The following is an 18954-nucleotide window of genomic DNA, read 5'->3' as shown; positions in this document are numbered from 1 at the left end:
CCGCCAGCTGACCATAGAGCTGATCAGAGACCAGAATGGCTCCAATCATCTCTATGGCCTAAGACACCGGAAGCTACGAGCATTTCATGACTTAGATTTTGCGGGATGTAAACAGCGCCATTGGGAAATTGGGAAAGCATTTTATCACACCGATCTTGGTGTGGTCAGATGCTTTGAGGACAGAGGAGAGATCTAGGGTCTGATAGACCCTAATTTTTTTTAAAAAGAGTACCTGTCACTACCTATTGCAATCATAGGGGATATTTACATTCCCTGAGATAACAATAAAAATCATAAAAAAATATATATAAATGAAAGGAACAGTTTAAAAATAAAATAAAAAAGCAAAATAAATAATAATAAAAAAAAAAAAAAACACCCCTGTCCCCCCCTGCTAAGGCGCAACATCGAACGCAAGCGTTGGTCTGGTGTCATATGTAAACAGCAATTGCACCATGCATGTGAGGTATCACCACGAAGGTCAGATCGAGGGTACTAATTTTAGCAGTAGACCTCCTCCGTAAATCTAAAGTGGTCACCTGTAAAGGCATTTAAAGGCTTTTAAAAATGTACGTAGTTTGTCGCCGCTGCACGTTTCTGCGCAATTTTAAAGCATGTCATGTTTGGTATCCATGTACTCGGCCTAAGATCATATTTTTTATTTCATCAAACATTTGGGCAATATAGTGATTTTTAGTGCATTAAAATAAAAAAAGTGTGTTTTTTCCCCAAAAAATGCGTTTGAAAAATCGCTGCGCAAATACCGTGTGAAAAAAAAAAATGAAACACCCACCATTTTAATCGGTAGGGCTTTTGCTTTAAAAAAACACTTCATGTTTGGGGGTTCAAAGTAATTTTCTTGCAAAAAAATATGTTTTTTCATGTAAACAAAAAGTGTCAGAAAGGGCTTTTTCTTCAAGTGGTTAGAAGAGTGGGTGATGTGTGACATAAGCTTCTAAATGTTGTGCATAAAATGCCAGGACAGTTCAAAACCTCCCCAAATGACCCCATTTTAGAAAGTAGACACCCCAAGCTATTTTCTGAGAGGCATGTCGAGTCCATGGAATATTTTATATTTTGACAAAAGTTGTGGAAAAAATACATTATTATTTTTTTTTTTTTGCACAAAGTTGTCATTAAATGATATATTGCTCAAACATGCCATGGTTATATGTGAAATTACACCCCAAAATACATTCTGTTGCTTCTCCTGAGTACGGGGATAACACAAGTGTGAGACCTTTTGGGAGCCTAACCGCGTACGGTACCCCAAAATCCAAGCACCACCTTCAGGATTTCTAAGGGTGTAAATTTTTGATTTCATTCCTCACTGCCTATCAAAGTTTTCGAGGCCATGGAATGCCCAGATAGCACAAAATCCCCCCAAGTGACCCCATTTTGGAAAGGAGACACCCCAAGCTATTTGCCGAGAGGTATGGTTAGTATTTTGCAGACCTTCATTTTTGTCACAAAGTTTTGAAAATTGAAAAAAAGAAAAAAAATATACATTATTTTTTTTTTCTTCATTTTCAAAAACAAATGAGAGCTGCAAAATACTCACCATGCCTCTCGGCAAATAGCTTGGGGTGTCTACTTTCCAAAATGGGGTCATTTTGGGGGGTTTTGTGCTATTTTGGCATTTTATGGCCTTCAAAACTGTAATAGGTAGTGAGGCGTGAAATCAAAAATGTACGCCCTTAGAAAGCCTGAAGGCGGTTCTTGGCTTTCGGGGCCCCGTACGCAGCTAGGCTCCCAAAAAATCCCACACATGTGGTATCCCCGTACTCAGGAGAAGCAGCAGAATTTATTTTGGGGTGTTATTTCACATATGCCCATGGCATGTGTGAGCAATATATCATTTAGTGACAACTTTGTGAAAAAAATAAATAAATAAATAAACGTTTGTAATTTTCCCGCAACTTGTGGCAAAATATAAAATATTCCATGGACTCAACATGCCTCTCAGCAAATAGCTTGGGGTGTCTACTTTCTAAAATGGGGTCATTTGTGGGGGTTTTGTGCCATCTTGGCATTTTATGGCCTTCAAAACTGTAATAGGTAGTGAGGCGTGAAATCAAAAATTTACGCCCTTAGAAAGCCTGAAGGCGGTTCTTGGCTTTCGGGGCCCCGTACGTGGCTAGGCTCCCAAAAAATCCCACACATGTGGTATCCCCGTACTCAGGAGAAGCAGCAGAATTTATTTTGGGGTGTTATTTCACATATGCCCATGGCATGCGTGAGCAATATATCATTTAGTGACAACTTTGTGAAAAATTTATAAAGTTTGTAATTTTCCCGCAACTTGTGGTAAAATATAAAATATTCCATGGACTCAACATGCCTCTCAGCAAATAGCTTGGGGTGTCTACTTTCTAAAATGGGGTCATTTGTGGGGGTTTTGTGCCATCTTGGCATTTTATGGCCTTCAAAACTGTGATAGGTAGTGAGGAGTAAAATGACATATGTATGCCCTTAGAAATCCTGAAGGCGGTGCTTGGCTTTCGGGGCCCCGTACGCGGCTAGGCTTCCAAAAAGTCGACCACATGTGGTATCCCCGTACTCAGGAGAAGCAGCAGAATGTATTTTGGGGTACAATTCCACATATAACCATGGCATGTGTGAGCAATATATCATTTAGTGACAACTTTATGTAAAAAAAAAAATATATATTTTTTTTGTCATTATTCAATCGCTTGCGGCAAAAAAATAAAATATTCAATGGGCTCAACATGCCTCTTATCAATTTCCTTAGGGTGTCTACTTTCCAAAATGGGGTCATTTGGGGGGGTTTTGTACTGCCCTGCCATTTTAGCACCTCAAGAAATGAGATAGGCAGTCGTAAACTAAAAGCTGCGTAAATTCCAGAAAATGTACCTTGGTTTGTAGATGTGACAACTTTTGCGCAAACCAATAAATATACAATTATTGACTTTTTTTTTACCAAAGACATGTGGCTGAATACATTTTGGCCTAAATGTATGACTAAAATTGAGTTTATTGGATTTTTCTAATAACAAAAAGTAGAAAATATCATTTTTTTTCAAAATTTGCGGTCTTTTTACGTTTATATCGCAAAAAATAAAAATCGCAGAGTCAGTCAAATACCTTTAAAAGAAAGCTCTATTTGTGGGAAGAAAAGGACGCAAATTTCGTTTGGATACAACATTGCATGACCGCACAATTACCAGTTAAAGTAGCGCAGTGCCAAAGTGTAAAAAGACCTCTGGTCATTTACCAGCAAAATGGTCCGGTCTGAAAGTGGTTAAAGGAACTACCACCAGAAAAGTGGCGTTAGAGCCATTTTGAATTCCATTTATTATGTTCTGAGAGGTGCAAGTAGTTTTTTAACCAAAAAATGCAGATTTTAACAAAATATGAAAAAAAAAATACTCTAGAGGGGAACTCATATGTGTGTTTATTTGCCTGGAGTTCAGCATTCATTTTTGGTTGTACTTCATTCTTAGAAAAAATTCTAAGAACAAAAACTACAAGAAGGATTCTAAAACCAGAAAAGCCTCTTCTGTTCCCATATATGATTTATTTCCCTTTATTACTAGGACTGACTTTCCCCGTGGCTAAGCTCCACCTGCTGCCATTCATGTGTCTTTTTATACAATCACCTTCATAAACATTCAATTCATGTACTTTGGTCTGAAAATAATTGACCGTTTGCTTCTTATAAGCCAATTACTATATGTGAATACATACCTGGTCGTTTCAGTATAAAAAATGCCTGACTGTATGCTAAATTATTGTCAGCAGAACAATAAAATCGCAGACCATAATCTTCTTCTTTAACAATTGAAAAGGTTATATTTTGGCATGCCACTTTTTGTCCATCTTTGACTGCTTCACTATAAGAAGAGAGATCATAATAATATTAGCTCAAACCAAAAAATCCTTCTCATTAGATGTGTCATACTAATGATTAAAGCTTCTAAAAAATTATAATTTGTCCATTAAGGCAAACAGATTTCAGGTGCAGCATTTTCATAACATTTGCAGCTATTACTTATCCCTGATATCTATAAACCTCCCTTTCATGTCTCATGTTGGAAACCATGTCCCTTATGCTCTACTGCTGACCAAGTGCATGATGCATTTCTATGTATTCTGTACATTAACTGCAACTTTGACTTGATAGTTTTATTATATGTGTTTAATTATTAAGCCCAATAACAGACACTGGAGTTGATTTACTAAAACTGGAGTGTGCAAAATCTGGTGCAGCTATGCATGATAGCCAATAAGCTTCTAATTTTAGCTTGTTCAATTAAGCTTTTACAAAAAAAAACAAAAAAACTAAAAGCTGATTGGTTTGTATGCAGAGCTGCACCAGATTTTGCACTCCCAGTTTTAGTAAATGAACCTCAGTGAGTGTAACCTTCTTTAGCCTAAAATTGCTGAATACAAAGAACAGCATGCACTTACCTGTGTATCAAAAATAAATGCAATGGCAAATATCTAAACGAGTACAAACATGGGACATTAGAGTTGACACAGAGGTTGTTTACTTAGGCTAGCTGTACATGCTAAACGATGCATGGAGAAATCTCTGCTGTCAGCTATTGTATTTAAGCAGTGCGAAACCCACATGTCACTGTAGTCACTGTTCAGTGGACATTTCTCAACCCATCTCCTTTTATTTTTCCATTTTTAGATCTTTTAATTAAACTTGGCGATCCAGGTAGTGCTAACAGAGCCACACATGGCTTGAATTTTTGCCAATTCAGCAGGAGCTGGGTAAATTCATACTATTCATGAATGAATGAATGAATGAAATACTTATATAGCGCACAATGCGAACTGAATCGCCTTGGTAAGCTCATGGTAAGCTCATGGTAAGCTTTAGCAAAGTCAGTATCTACTTAGCTTAGTGAATATATTGAGGCCAAGTTTTCTTTAATCATCCATTCATTTACAGGTAAAACACTGCTTCACTTTGGTCACTAAGCTCAGTTAAAGCTGTTCTAAAAGCTGAATGGATTTTACCTTCATGCATTCTGAAGGTAAAAAAACTTGCATGCAGCTGCCGTCCCATATACTTACATGAGCCCAAACTAGATCCAGCACTATGCATGAGAGTAGCTCTCTCCCTCCTCATTGGCTCAGACACAGCAGCGGGAGCCATTGACTCCCACTGCTGTCAATCACAGGCAGTGAGGAGGAAACAGGGAGTGGGGCTGCGCCCCATTCTATGTGTAAATGAACACACAAAGGGGTTCGGGAGTAAGCACACACAAGTGCCCCTAGAGCCAGTGGCTTGCTATGAGGGCACTCAATGGGGGGGGGGGGAGCCCAGAGTGCCATCAGGGGACCTGAAAAGAGGGTGTTTCGGGCTGCTCTTTGCAAAACCATTGCACAGTGCAGGTAATTATGACATGTTTGTCATTTTTCTTTTTCCTTTAGTATCACTTTAACGTTTACTAAAGGAACAGTTTCTGTTCTGTTTCAAATGCCACTTTATGCATTGACAAACTTCTCTCCAGTATGACCACTTTCTGACTTGACAGCATCCACAGGCAGCTTAAGGTTCCATTCCCACTTGTGCAACTTGTCATGTGACTTTGGACATCAAAGTCACATGACAAGTCACACCCCATGTTTTCTAATGAGTACTGTTTATATTCATGCAATTTAAATTTGGTGCAACTTTAAAGTAGTTCATGCACTACTTTGGTCAGACTTTCATGGGGCTTCAATGTTAACTCTCAAAAGTCGCATGAAAACCTCACCTGAATGCTTTAGCACCACCAGCATCCTTAACAACCAGTACACAACATGGTTGTTAAAGAGCAGGTGCCCGCCTGCATCCTTAACAACCAATGAATAGTGGGTTGTTAAGTAGCGGGCAGCCACCAAGTCCTTAACAACCGATTACTCATCAGCTGTCAGCGGGACTCCCCACTGACACCTAAACAATAGAATGCCGCATTAAATAAAAAATAAACTGGGTGGGGTTTTCCCCTAAACTATATCAGGCTCCTTTGAGTCTGGTATGGGTTTTAAGGGGAACTCAACAGCAATTTTTTTTTAAATGGTGTGGAGGCCCCCCTACATAATCCATACCAGACCCTTATCTAAGCATGCAACCCAGCAGGCCAGGAAAGGGGAGCTAAGCGAGCGCCTCTCCCCCCGAACCATACCAGGCCCCATGCCTTGAACATAGGGGATAGGGGGTGGGCCTTAAACACTTTGGGGTAGGGTGGCTCCTCAAAGCACCCTGCCCCCATGTTGATAAGGACAAGGACCTCTTACCTACCACCCTGGTCCAGTGGATGTGTGGTGCCTTATCGGAATCTAGAAGTCCCGTTTAACAAAGGGGCCCCCAGATCCCAGCTCTTCCATGTGAATGAGTAGAGGTACGTAGTACCCCTACTCGTTCACCAAAAAAAAAGAATAGTGTAAATAAAGACAGGAGTAGATCCATCATCAGTCTCGGTGAAAGCAGATCCATCAACCCCCATGCATTTTTTTTTAATGCCAGCATTCTTTTGTTTGCATTCCTTTGTTGCCATTCTATCAGCAGCACCTTAAGGCCCCATTCACACCTGAGTATAGCGTTTTTAGGCAGAAAATCGCGCAATTTTACCACAATTTTGCGGCATTTTTTACCGCGATTTTGCAGCGGTGTTTATGGCAATTTGCCACGATTTTGTACAGGGCAAAAGGTCATCAATGTAAAAAGAAAAAAAACGCCCAAATCTGCCCGAATCGAGTGACAAAAAAGGGTCCAGAACTTGTTTGAGCTTCAAGCATATGGCTTCAGGTGACTTGGAGTGGAGATGTGAACCATCTCCATTGAGAATAATAGATTTTTTCCCCTCCGGCATTTTGTAGCTTCAGGCTTCAAGCTACAAAACGCTCAGGTGTGAATGGGACCTAAAGGACAACTAAAAGAAGAAAATGAAATAGTTTTTTGTTTATTAACAAATGCAGTATACCACATTGACCTGAACATTTTTCTATACAGTAACTGCAGCCTGATTCTTGGTAAGTGCTCATATAATACAAGAGAGGTCAGAACTCCTTAGACAGGTTTCCACTCTTCAAATATGCAGGTATTGAAAAATTGCTTTTACAAAAAAATAAAAATAAATGAAAGAAGAAACGAAACCTATTCCCTATAATGCAAAAATAAAGTTTTATGTTATTTACATATACTTACTATTGTATTTCATCTATAACTCTGCCATCATCAAAATAATCACTAATAAAAGATTCATTGTACCTCCAGGTCAAAATAAGGTTTCTACTTAACAGAGCTTCACAGGTTACAGTAACAGAAGTTCCTAAAAAATAAGATATAAATACACCACAATATAGAGTAAATAAAAAAATAAAAATAAAAATAAAAAAACAGAGGAATACATCAGCTAGAGAATTGTTCTTGTTTTTTTTTTTTTTACAAAACAATTTCTGCACACTACCAAAAATAAACGAAAAAACATGCAACACAAATTTAAAGAGTATGTAAACCCAACATTTCATATTCCTTATATGTGCCTGTTGCACTATGTATTTGTATGAAAAGGTATCCTGTTCTCTTTATATTGCTTCGTTTGTGTGAAATCCCTCGTGTTCCTGCCAGTTCCTCGGTTTTCCTATTAAAAACTGACCACACCAAGCAGAAGAACACATCGTGGTCAGTTCTCTAGCTATGCTGGGAACTCAGCCTTCTCTCCTCCAATGATTGGACTTGTCCTGACACACCCCTCCTGCAAAGCCTTTAACTGGAAATCTCAGTGTACTGCTGTTTCTACTCCCCTAGCTCTTATGCAGTTAAGAACAGAGAAAAGTGGTTTACTTATAAAAAAAAAAAAAAAAAAGGTATTTATATTTTTTATATCTATACGCAAATGTTTTGCCTTTTCATTTCTATTTTAAACTGAATGGGTTTTACAAGGTGATTGTTTACAATCACTTTAAGAGCTGAAGCATATGCCAATACTGTGTTACCACATTTAAAACACAAAACCACCTAAAAAAGGTGATGCACTATTCCCAAAAATATATAGTAATTCCTATATAAACATATTATCCATTCTTGCTGCCACTGACTAAATGCAGGCGTTGCTATGCATGTACGAAAACAAAAGGGATGAACAAAAAAAAGATAATTTTTTTAGCAAATGCAACTGGAATATATTATCAAATCAAAGCTTGTATACGTGTCAAACCGAGGGAGTAGTGTATGCACTGCACTTTATGTAATATACAGTATCTCACAAAAGTGAGTACACCCCTCACATTTTTGTAAATATTTTATTATATCTTTTCATGTGAAAACACTGAGGAAATTACACTTTGCTACAATGTAAAGTAGTGAGTATACAGCTTGTATAACAGTGTAAATTTGCTGTCTCCTCAAAATAACTCAACACACAGTCATTATTGTCTTAACCACTGGCAACAAAAGTGAGTACACCCCATGTGAAAATTTCCAAATTGGTCCCAATTAGCCATTTTCCCTCCCCAGTGTCATGTGACTCGTTTTACAATGTCTCAGGTGTGAATGGGGAGCAGGTGTGTTAAATTTGGTGTTATCACTCTCACTCTCTCATACTGGTCATGGGAAGTTCAACATGGCACCTCATGGCAAAGAACTGTTGCTCTACATAAAGATGGCCTAGGCCATAAGAAGATTGCCAAGACCTTGAAGCTGAGCTGCAGCACGGTGACCAAGACCATACAGTGGTTTAACAGGACAGGTTCCACTTAGAACAGACCTCGCCATGGTCGACCAAAGAAGTTGAGTGCACGTGCTCATCGTCATATCCAGAGGATGTCTTTGTGAAATAGACATGTGAGTGCTACCAGCATTGCTACAGAGGTTTAAGGGGTTGGGGGGGTCAGCCTGTCAGTGCTCAGACAACACTGAAGAAATAGCTGCACTCCAAGATCCCTCAAAATTCTTGTTTAATAAACAAACATCTCAAGTGTTACAAACAGTTCAGATGGTAGACTACGGTATGGTCTGAGCACTCAGGAAAAACTATGGCAGGAAACGTTTCTTCCTTGAATATTCCATACTTACGAGAACCTCTCATGTAAGATTAACAACAACCCCTTACAATCCCCTTCCATAAATATTAGCATATCCCTCTTTTTACTGTAGGAGTACAGTTCCATATATGTCTACAGGGAGTTACAACATGGGTACAGTTACATGGGTACAGTTACAGAGCCTGTTTATTCACCTACATTAGGCTATCAATACAACCAAAAAAAATCTGAATGCTGACTGATGGTTTTTCAAAGCAAGTGTGATATAAAAGGTTTGCATGTTTCAGTTGAGTGTGCACATTTTCCAACTTAGCAGTATCAGTGTTATCTAAAGAGAAATATGATGATCTTCCAGGAAAAAGAAGTTTCAGACCATCAATTCCCTCCCCCAATATTATCTGGCCAGTGTTTCCAGAGTCAATAGTGTGCCTACCTCTAACTGAAAATGTAGGCAAGGATCATTCTACTGTATGTTTATTTCAGTAAACTTGGCCATACACTGTTCGAATTTCAACCAGTTACTGATAAATTGTCAAAAATGAATTTAGAGCAGTGATGGTGAACCTACATTTGGGGTGCCAAGGTTCACCATCATTGATTTAGAGGGATCCCTGTCAGCCCCCTCTCACCCAACATCCTTTGCTTGTAGAAATTAAAAAAACGTGCAGGAAACTGCCAGCAGAACAGCATCTGCATTCAATCAAATGCAACTGCTTTTGACGTATGCTGACAGCATGAATTGAGGAATCTGTTAGATCTTTCTCATTCAGGCTAAAAAAGCAGTGTAAGGCCAGTTTAAAGAAGATCTATCACCACAAAAATAGATAGTATGTTAAAACCCCTTCAGCATCCTTTGCACATAGCACTTGTCCCTGTCTAAATCTATGCAGAGGTTGCTGAGCTGTAATGTCTGATATCTAGCTCTATCCACCAGCATAACTATGTAATAACACACTTATCAACCAGGAAAGATTGTTGAGTGACAGCTCTGGTGAAGACGAGGAGTGACAGGCAGTGCACACAGAACGCCTGAACTCTGTATAAACTAAAGAGGAAAGATGAGAAGACAAAGCACTGCGAAATGGAGAGTGTAAACAGGTGCCAATTATAGAGCTGGGCTACCTGGATGGCAAAAGCCTAATGCAGGTTCTGTATTTCCCAAAGGCTTATCTGGGTTCTGCCCTCCACTCTGTGATACATATAAATAGAAGGAAGGCTGGGCTCAAGAGGAGAAGCAGGGACTGCATAGGAAAGTGGAGAGAAGTCCACCTATGAAAATGTAACCAATAGCAACTCGCAAACTCTCTGCACGGGACTCCACCTCTCAAGGACTCTACCAGTTATGGACTACTACCTGGAAAAGTATCTCTGAGCAGCCTCGGGATATTTTATTTCGACAAGAACTGTGTCTACTTTGGAGCGTATAATTGTAGCATGTTAAGTAAAACTGTTCACCATTAAAAAATCCTGATCTGAAGTTATTTAAAAAGGGGTGCATGGTGGTACATGGCGTATCTAAAAGAACAGGGCATGAAGAGCCCACACAGTGTTGGAGAGGAAGGAATGGAAGGTCACATCAAAGGGTTCAATGAACAGATGAGTTGGAGGAAGGAATTGTAGTTGCTACGGTAACCATGAACTGGTGGGAATTAATAGCAGCCAGACAGCAGAGAGTGGCACCAGGCATGGGTGATGGGTCCTCCGGTAGCAAGGGGGTTGGTGCTCTGGCTCCCTTCCTAGAGATCTGTTCCCCAAAAGCAACCAGGACCAAATCCATGGTACGGAGACCCCAAGAACCTAGTTGCATGGTATGGGTGAGCTGAAGGAGTTAATTAAGTGCATGCATGATGTCCTCGCTTAGTGCACAGTGGAACCCTATTGTGTCACTGGGAGTGAGGTGACAGTAAAAGGTGGACTGGTAGAGGCTCAGCAGTGTCCCCCCCTAAATGCTACTGTATATTCTGGAAGATAGGTGTGAAGCGATAAGGAACAAGTGTTACACAGTAGGCATCTGTATATCGCTACACAACAGTGTACAGCTCATCTCTAAGCCGGGGTTCCACCTTAATGTTGACTTTCACATGAATGTGGCCCTGCCTGGTCCCGAGCATTGGTGAGCGCATACATGTGAAGGGGTGGGGCTGAATGCTGGTTGCAACTTCTCATCTAGAAGCGACCACATTTTTAGGCTTCAGGAGGGGTGGAGCTACAACCATCAATGGCAGAGAAAAGTTTGTTTTTTTATCATCCATTGCTAGAATTTTAATGGGGACAAGTACTATGTGCACAGGACTCCCTGGGGTTTTGCTTCTGATTATAGGTATTCTTTAAGTGTAAGGCCGCGTACACACGGGCGGATTGTCTGCCCAACTAAGTTCGTCAGACAATCCGACAGACAGTCCGTTCAACTTTTGAATGAACGGACTTGACCACACACGATGAACAGACAGTCCGCTGAAAGCTTGCGCGATGACGTATACAGCACGTACGACGGGACTAGAAATACGACGTCCAATACACAGCAATGCAACCTTCGGCCGTGTAAATCCTTTCTGAGCATGCGCCATACTTAGTCCGTCCAACTTGCCTACACACGAGCGGACTGTCCGCTGAAACCAAGTTTGGACGGACAAAACCAAGTTTGGACGGACAAAATTACGGAAATTCCGAAAGACTTAGTCCGTCAGACTGTCCGCTGAAAAAGTCCGCTGAAGCCCACACACGAGCGGATTGTCCGCTGAAACACGGTTCAGCGGACTAAGTTGGGCAGACAATCCGCCCGTGTGTACGCGGCCTAAGCATTCAATTTTGAGACATAAACCTTTATCAAACGCCACATTATTTGCTACTGAATTTTGGTTTCAGTTATTATTTTTTTTTTTGCAATTAAAGCGTAACTAACCACCTTACAAACTGTGAGCAGCAAGCTCTTTATTGCAGATGAGATATGTAACCTTCTGCAATAAAAGGAACCTAATCTCCTTTGGAATGTACAGTGAGCTGTTACGTTTCTGTACAGTGTCTATGTGCTGGGATGACTGCACTCCTGAGCATGTGCAGGAGCAACATCATCCCACACAGCCAATGGAGATGACCCCAGCCCAGTACCTGGAAGAAGCCCGGTAGAAGATACCGGTTCGGGTGAGGGATGTCAGACTGTTGAAGAAGAGGTAAGTATTGTGTAATTAGGTTCTGTCTCAGTTCGGGGTAGAATGATTTTGAGTGCAATATTAATAACACAGCAAAACTCACCTAACTCGGCCTCTATGAAATTATCTGTTGGATACAATATATTGGGTTTGACTATAAGTGGTAATTCTGAAAAGAAAAAAACAGAATCCTATTACATATAATGCATTCTAGATGTCAATACCCATTTATACCTATCATCATACTGTATGCTGTGCATATACAATTATACATTTTATAATTACTTTTGCAATAAAGGCTATATGCTATTTTAAACCAAAATAAAGTGTTGACAGCGCCTACTCCTCCTAGATACAAATTGACGTTGTGTCCGTGTTAGGGTCCCATGAGAATCTACATACTAGGATGATAATGTGACAAGTGACTTACAAACAATATTAGTTATAAAAGTGTAATATATATATATATATATATATATATATATATATATATATATATATATATATATATATTATGTATATATGTGAGGGCCTATAGTGATCATAGTGCAAAACAGAGTCTTTTCTTGTGCAAAAAAGTGCTGTTGTGCTTCGTGTCCCATCTGTGCCACTAGATCCAGCTCCTGGAAGCAGTGTAAAGATCCACACTTACCAGATGAGTTGTACTCTTTTGCTATATAGCAAAAAGAGCCTACTGTGCTTGTAGGTCATTTAGTGCAGTCCAATCCCAAGGCAGTATCCTCTGGTGTCCTCCAGTGTCTCCTCTATAGTGAATTTCCTCCAATGTTGACTCCAGGGGTAGACAATGTGCAGCGCGCGGTGTGTGGAAAGAAAACTCTTCATAGAGTAATATCCTCAGATTTATTGGAAAAATAGCAGCTTACAAATAAAAATATTAAAAACTGTCAATATGACATAACTGGTGTCACTATTAAACGATCAGCCCAACTTGTATAGGAGACGTGGTCGTTGTTCAGCACATAGCATGCATTGCACTCTCCTGACCAGTAGTGACGTACTGGAGAGTCATCTTGACGTGTTTCATCATAGATATGTAACGTTGTCAAAAGCAGCAAAATAGAGGAGACACTAGAGGAGAAATGATTGATAGATGATTTTCCTATTTATTAAAATTTTGCATTTGGTTCACATAGATACATATATGCAGTTTATAATTAATATTGTGTACAAGTCACTTGTCACATTATCATCCTAGTATGTAGATACTCATAGGACCCTTACACGGACATAGTCACAACGTCAATTAGTGTCTAGTAGGAGTAGGCTCCGTCTACACTTTATTTTGGTTTATCTTGCCCCATAGTGGGGATAATACTGGACAGCAGCAACTCTAATTTATTGTTATTACCAAGGCGCAAGTGTTTTCCAATATATGCTATTTTAAACACCATGTAATGATAAAAAGAAGTGCTAGTTTTTCTATATGGAATAAATGGAAAAAACATTTGTTGGAATATCAATCCTTAATATAGTGTATAAAGTATTTGACCATGACTTTTATTAATCACTCTCTTTATATAAAACTATTTGAAATGTATGTCTACTATCCATTTTTGGATCATTCCATGACAATCCGAGAAAATTGGGAAAACATTAAGATCAAATGTTAATTTCAAACATTTTTTATAGCAAGTTAGAAAGGCTCTGACATTGATGCTACTGATGAGTGGGTATGGCAGGGAAGTGTAGCGAAGGAAGGGGAAGAGTGGTGAGGGTAGGGGGAAATTTTAAAGGCAGAGAAGACTGGTAAGGGAATGGAAGATTGGTATTGGCAGAGAAGAGTGATAACAGGGAATAATGGTGCAGGGAGAGAAAGAGTTGTAAAGTCGGGCAAGAGTGGTAAGGGCAGGGAAGAATGGTAAGTGCACAGAAAAGTGGTAAGGGTAGGGAAGAATTATAAGGGCAGATAAGGGTGTGTGGGCATTGAGAAAAGTGTTGAGGAGGAGGTGGCAGAGTGGTTAGAGTGGAGTTGTAGGAAAGTTGACCCGAGCTGTATGTGGTGGCAAAGTGGTGAGAGCAAGAAAGGTGACAGAGTGTTAATAGTGCGGGGGGCTTCAAAATGGTGAGAGGGATCAGGGAAGAATGGTGATAGTAGGGGCAGGTGGGTAGGCATAAGGCAAAAAGTGTGGTGGTAAGCAGAGTTTTAAAGCAGAGGGATTTGGCAGAGTGGCGAGGGAAATTAAGGAAGGGGTGGTGCATTTCTCAAATACATAAAGATGTCCATGTAAGCACAGTGGAAACATATTGAATGTCATTATCGGGAGCATCCCTCAACCAATTAAATATCACTGTGCTGGACACATGCGCATCTATATCATACTCGAGCATGCACAGTGTATTGTGGCTCTCATCTTGTGGAGATTTCAACCCTCTAATGAAATCCTGCATGTGCGGTGGCGCAGAATAATAAATATTGTTATTATGCAGGATTTATATATATATATAGCACCAACAGTTTCCACAGCGCTTTACAACATGAGACCAGATGATACAGTTACAAAGCAATTCAATACAGAAGGAATCAGAGGGTGCTGCTGATGGAGAAAATAAAAGCACTAAAAGTGGACAGAGTAGGAGATAGCCGGGTTGACTGGGGTAGGGAGTTCCAGAGGCAGGGAGAGGCTCTGGAAAAGTCCTGGAGGCGAGCATGGGAAGAGGTGACCAGGGAATTAGAGAACAGGAGGTCTTGGGAGGAACGAAGAGAACTATTTGGTGGGTATTTTGAGATGGGGTTCGTGATGGAGCTGTGGGCCAAGTTGTGGATGGCTTTATAAGATATTGTTAGTATTTTGAATTTAATTATTTGGGTGAGTGGCAGTCAATGGAGGGAATGGCAGAGAGGGCTGGCAGACACTGAACGGTTGGTAAATATATATATATATATCAAAAGAGATGTAAGGGAGAAAGTGCAGCACTTTGCAGGATATACACAACGTGCACGCATATCCATGGTCATATACATGCCCACAGTCACATATATATATATATATATATATATATATATATATATATATATATATATATAAACAATGCTTTACAATGCTTTAGAATTATCATTTACATATATCATCATATCTACACTATTTATCCCAACACTATTTTGACCACTATATCTGTAAGCCCTTGTACACACGGTCGGAGATTCAGACGGAATGTGTCCTATCGGACCGTTTTGTCGGATATTCCGACTGTGTGTGGTCTCCATCTGACTGTTTCTGTCGGAATATCCGACGGACCAACTTTTCCAACTTGCCGGTAAAATTTCCCGACAAAATGCTCCGATCGGACATACTCCGATCATGTGTAGCCTACTCCGACGGACAAAGTGCCACGCATGCTCAGATCAAATTCCTAGACCAAAGCTATTGGCTACTAGCCTGTCGTAATGAAATAACTTCATCACGTTATGTACAATCGGATTTTCCGACAACTTTGTTCGACCGTGTGTATGCAACAGTTTCGGACAAAATCCAACGGATTTGGTTGTCAGAATGTCCGACCGTGTGTACAAGGGCTAAGACAACAATTAACAGAAAGGGAGAGGTTTACTAAAACTGGGGCACACAGAATCTGGTACAACTGTGTATAGTAACCAATGAGCTTCTAGGTTTTATTGTCAAAGCTTACTTGAACAAGTTGAAATTAGAAGCTGTTTGGTTACTATAAACAGCTGCACCAGATTGTGTGTCCAACAGTTTTAGTAAATCTCCCCCAATGAGTAACATGAACTCTTTTTTTCTTCCTGTGTCTCTCTTTTATAAATCTTATAGATTGCTATATTTGCATTAACAAAAGCATATCTTATATGTTTAAATTACAAGTTTAGAAATACATTTTTATGTTAGTAAATCTTTATAATTACCCCGTATGGTATTAGTGATGGAACGTGAGATGTTATAGTTTGTCCCATTGTGTATAAACGAAGTTACACATGTGTACTTTCCATTATCTTGTGGAATTACATTTGTGATGCTCAACAACTGTTTTATTATAAGATATTTGTCCGTTGTCATATTCAAGGGCTCGCATTCCTGTACAAAAATACAACAGCAATTCTTATATAAATACATAATAAGAGCTTTTCCTTGTTATTATTTGGTATTATGGTGCAGCTTGGACAAATGTAAGTATGCATGCGAGGCAGCCATTACAAATGATGGGGCCCCATACAACCTACTTGCCAACAACTCTCCTGCTGCTACCTGCCTGTCAGCCCCAGCAGTTAACAGTGGGTTAATAAGTGCTCATTATCACACTGTTATGGCAATGGTTATGTTATGGCCATGCTGGGAAGTTTGGTAATTGTTCCCATTTATATGAGGAAAAGAGAGGAACCCCTTCACCATGTGTATAGTGCCCTGCACACATTCATAGGCCAAGGCAGGCAGATTACAGTTTTCCCAACAGTGGGGTTGCTTGGATGAGAATAGGCAAACCTTGTGTAACCTGCAAATAACTGTAGTAGTTGTCACTACTACAATGATAGCAGGAGGTATTGACTGAAAAAAAGTTTTTCTCTGACTGGCGGCAGTGCCGAGTGAAAGACCCTCTGTAGTAACTATGTAGAATTGAAGTTGCACAGAACCCAAAAAACTGCTATCACTGACGGTCAGTCAGTTAAGAGATATGCATACTGACGTTCAAGTTGGATCAATGGAGCTATGAAAAAAAAAATCATGACTAAACTTCAGCTTTAAAGGAAGTAGGAAAATAATGGAGCTACTGGCAGGATCAACATGTAAACAAAAATTCTACAGGGGGGAAGATGAAACACTGTTGTGTTAATGCTAGTAACAGAATGCACTATATATGTAATTTTTTATTTTACCCATAGATCCACCTTAATGCTTATTTTACAGGTGTGGTTGGGTGGGGCAGTATAAACAGACAGTTGACTCCCCCCCCCCTCAAGCCACCAGGGTTAGCCAATAAATTTGACAGTCATATCTTAACAGGTGCTTGATAACTCTCCAATGGAAGAGACAAACACTGCTGACAACTGAGCTCTATGCTAATATTAAGGATGTAAAGATTATGGATTTCCTAACTGTATAACTGGCTGACGAGGTAGATCACAACCGTGCGGTTTGAGAACTCTGGCACCTCAGGGGAGACCCTCCTTGAGGCTCTAGAGACCCTGTCTGGGATATTGACTCTATGTCCAGGAGTGACGAGCTTTGTCTTTCTACTCTCTCTACCTTTCCTCCTTTTGCTTCTCCATTTTTCTTTTTTTTCTCCATAAGAATCCAGTAGGCATCTGATTTACTTATTTGGGTTTTAAGTCACTGGAAAAGCATCTTCAGGAACTTACTGTACTGTTTTTAAGCAACTAGTTTACCTGATTCTCCTGTAGTATACACAATTTCTGGTAGCTGAACTATGTTGTCGTTTTATTGGCTTCATTCAGTGTATCACTGTGTGTATTCTATGACAGATCGTTATTGGAATGTTGCATAAATTCCAGTGTCTGTTATTCTTTTTCATTTTTGTATTGAAAAATATAAAGTTTTTATAAAAATTGTCAATTATAAAAAAATAAAAATAAAAAAAAACAGACAGTTGGTATATACATATGGCCTGCAGAACACAACCTATTCAAGTGAATTAAACCTCACCTCAACTGCTCTGCTGTGGTGCAGGCTTTAAGGGGTAAACTAGGTGGTTAGGAGACAACATAATGCCTCCTCACAACCTGACAAACACCCTCTAAAAAAATGATCCACCGGGGATCATTCAGAGGGCAACCCCGAGTGTTAACCCCCCCCCCCCCCCCACCCCAATTATGACCCTTATCTCAGGGCTTCTTCATATTTCTGCACATGGCAGTCATGCAGTTCATATTATAGCACTGGGTGGTACTGCACTGCACAAAACAGCAACTGCTTTAGTTTGACTGCAAAGGAAGACCTCTTTTTTCACTGTGCTCAGTCCACTGAAAACTGCTGACCAGCAAACCCTAATGCCCCATACACACGATCGGTTTTCCCGTATAAACTCTGAAGGTTTGCTGACGGAATTCCGCTCAAGCTATCTTGCATACACACGGTCACACCAAAGTCTGACCGTCAAGAACGCAGTGACGTACAACACGTTCAATGGGACTAGAAAACGGAAGTTCAATAGCCATTAGCCAATAGCTTCCATCTCGTACTTGCTTCAGAGCATGCGTCAATTATGATACGTCGGAACAGCATACAGACGAGCGGTTTTCCAGATAGAATTTTGTTCCGTCTGAAAAATAACATGTTCTCTTTCTAGGTCTGTCAGAATTTTTGATGTAAAAATTCCGATGGGGCATACACACAGTCGGAATATACGATGAAAAGCTCCCGTCTGACTTTTTCTGTCGGAAATTCCGACCATGTGTACGGGGCATAAGAGATGAACATTTGTCCAAAAACATTTCTTTATAGCTCCCAAAATTCAATTTCCTAGTTCCTACAGTAAAAATGACAACTATTAAATCAAATATAGAGGTACCTTAAACCAGTGGAACCGTGCAGTCGCAGGATCAACATAGTCAGTTACATCTGGACATTCAATTAGCAATGATTTTTCACTCAATAGTACATAAGAGTACAATGCTTCATCTTTATAACACAAACCATTATCATTCTGAAACACATTCACTTCTAGGACTTCTTGCCAACATCCATTTGCACCTCTGTGTATGTAAGAAAATAAAACATTACTGTTAGAAATAAGCGTATTACCTGGTTGAGACCGCATGTTCCCAAAAGAAACCAAGTTAGATAAAAACAGGATTGTTTGGTTAGGT

General features: G+C 39.9%; 1 protein-coding gene across 1 annotated transcript in view; it reads right to left on the bottom strand.

Moving 5' to 3' along the window:
* Positions 1 to 18954, bottom strand: part of LOC143983217 (interleukin-1 receptor type 1-like) — an 80312-nt gene that overhangs the window by 27950 nt on the left and 33408 nt on the right. Inside the window, exons 4-8 of the mRNA XM_077482658.1 lie at positions 18657 to 18840; positions 16039 to 16207; positions 12259 to 12324; positions 7169 to 7292; positions 3709 to 3854 (exon numbers count right to left, since the gene is read on the bottom strand). Coding sequence (XP_077338784.1) covers positions 3709 to 3854; positions 7169 to 7292; positions 12259 to 12324; positions 16039 to 16207; positions 18657 to 18840 — 689 coding nt within the window. The remainder of the gene's footprint in view (positions 1 to 3708; positions 3855 to 7168; positions 7293 to 12258; positions 12325 to 16038; positions 16208 to 18656; positions 18841 to 18954) is intronic.

Source organism: Lithobates pipiens, unplaced genomic scaffold, assembly GCF_037356315.1.
Source record: "Lithobates pipiens isolate NorthernLeopardFrog02 unplaced genomic scaffold, aLitPip1_a1.2 Scaffold_16, whole genome shotgun sequence".
NCBI classification, from domain to species: domain Eukaryota; kingdom Metazoa; phylum Chordata; class Amphibia; order Anura; family Ranidae; genus Lithobates; species Lithobates pipiens.
This window is presented reverse-complemented; position numbering and strand designations above follow the sequence as displayed.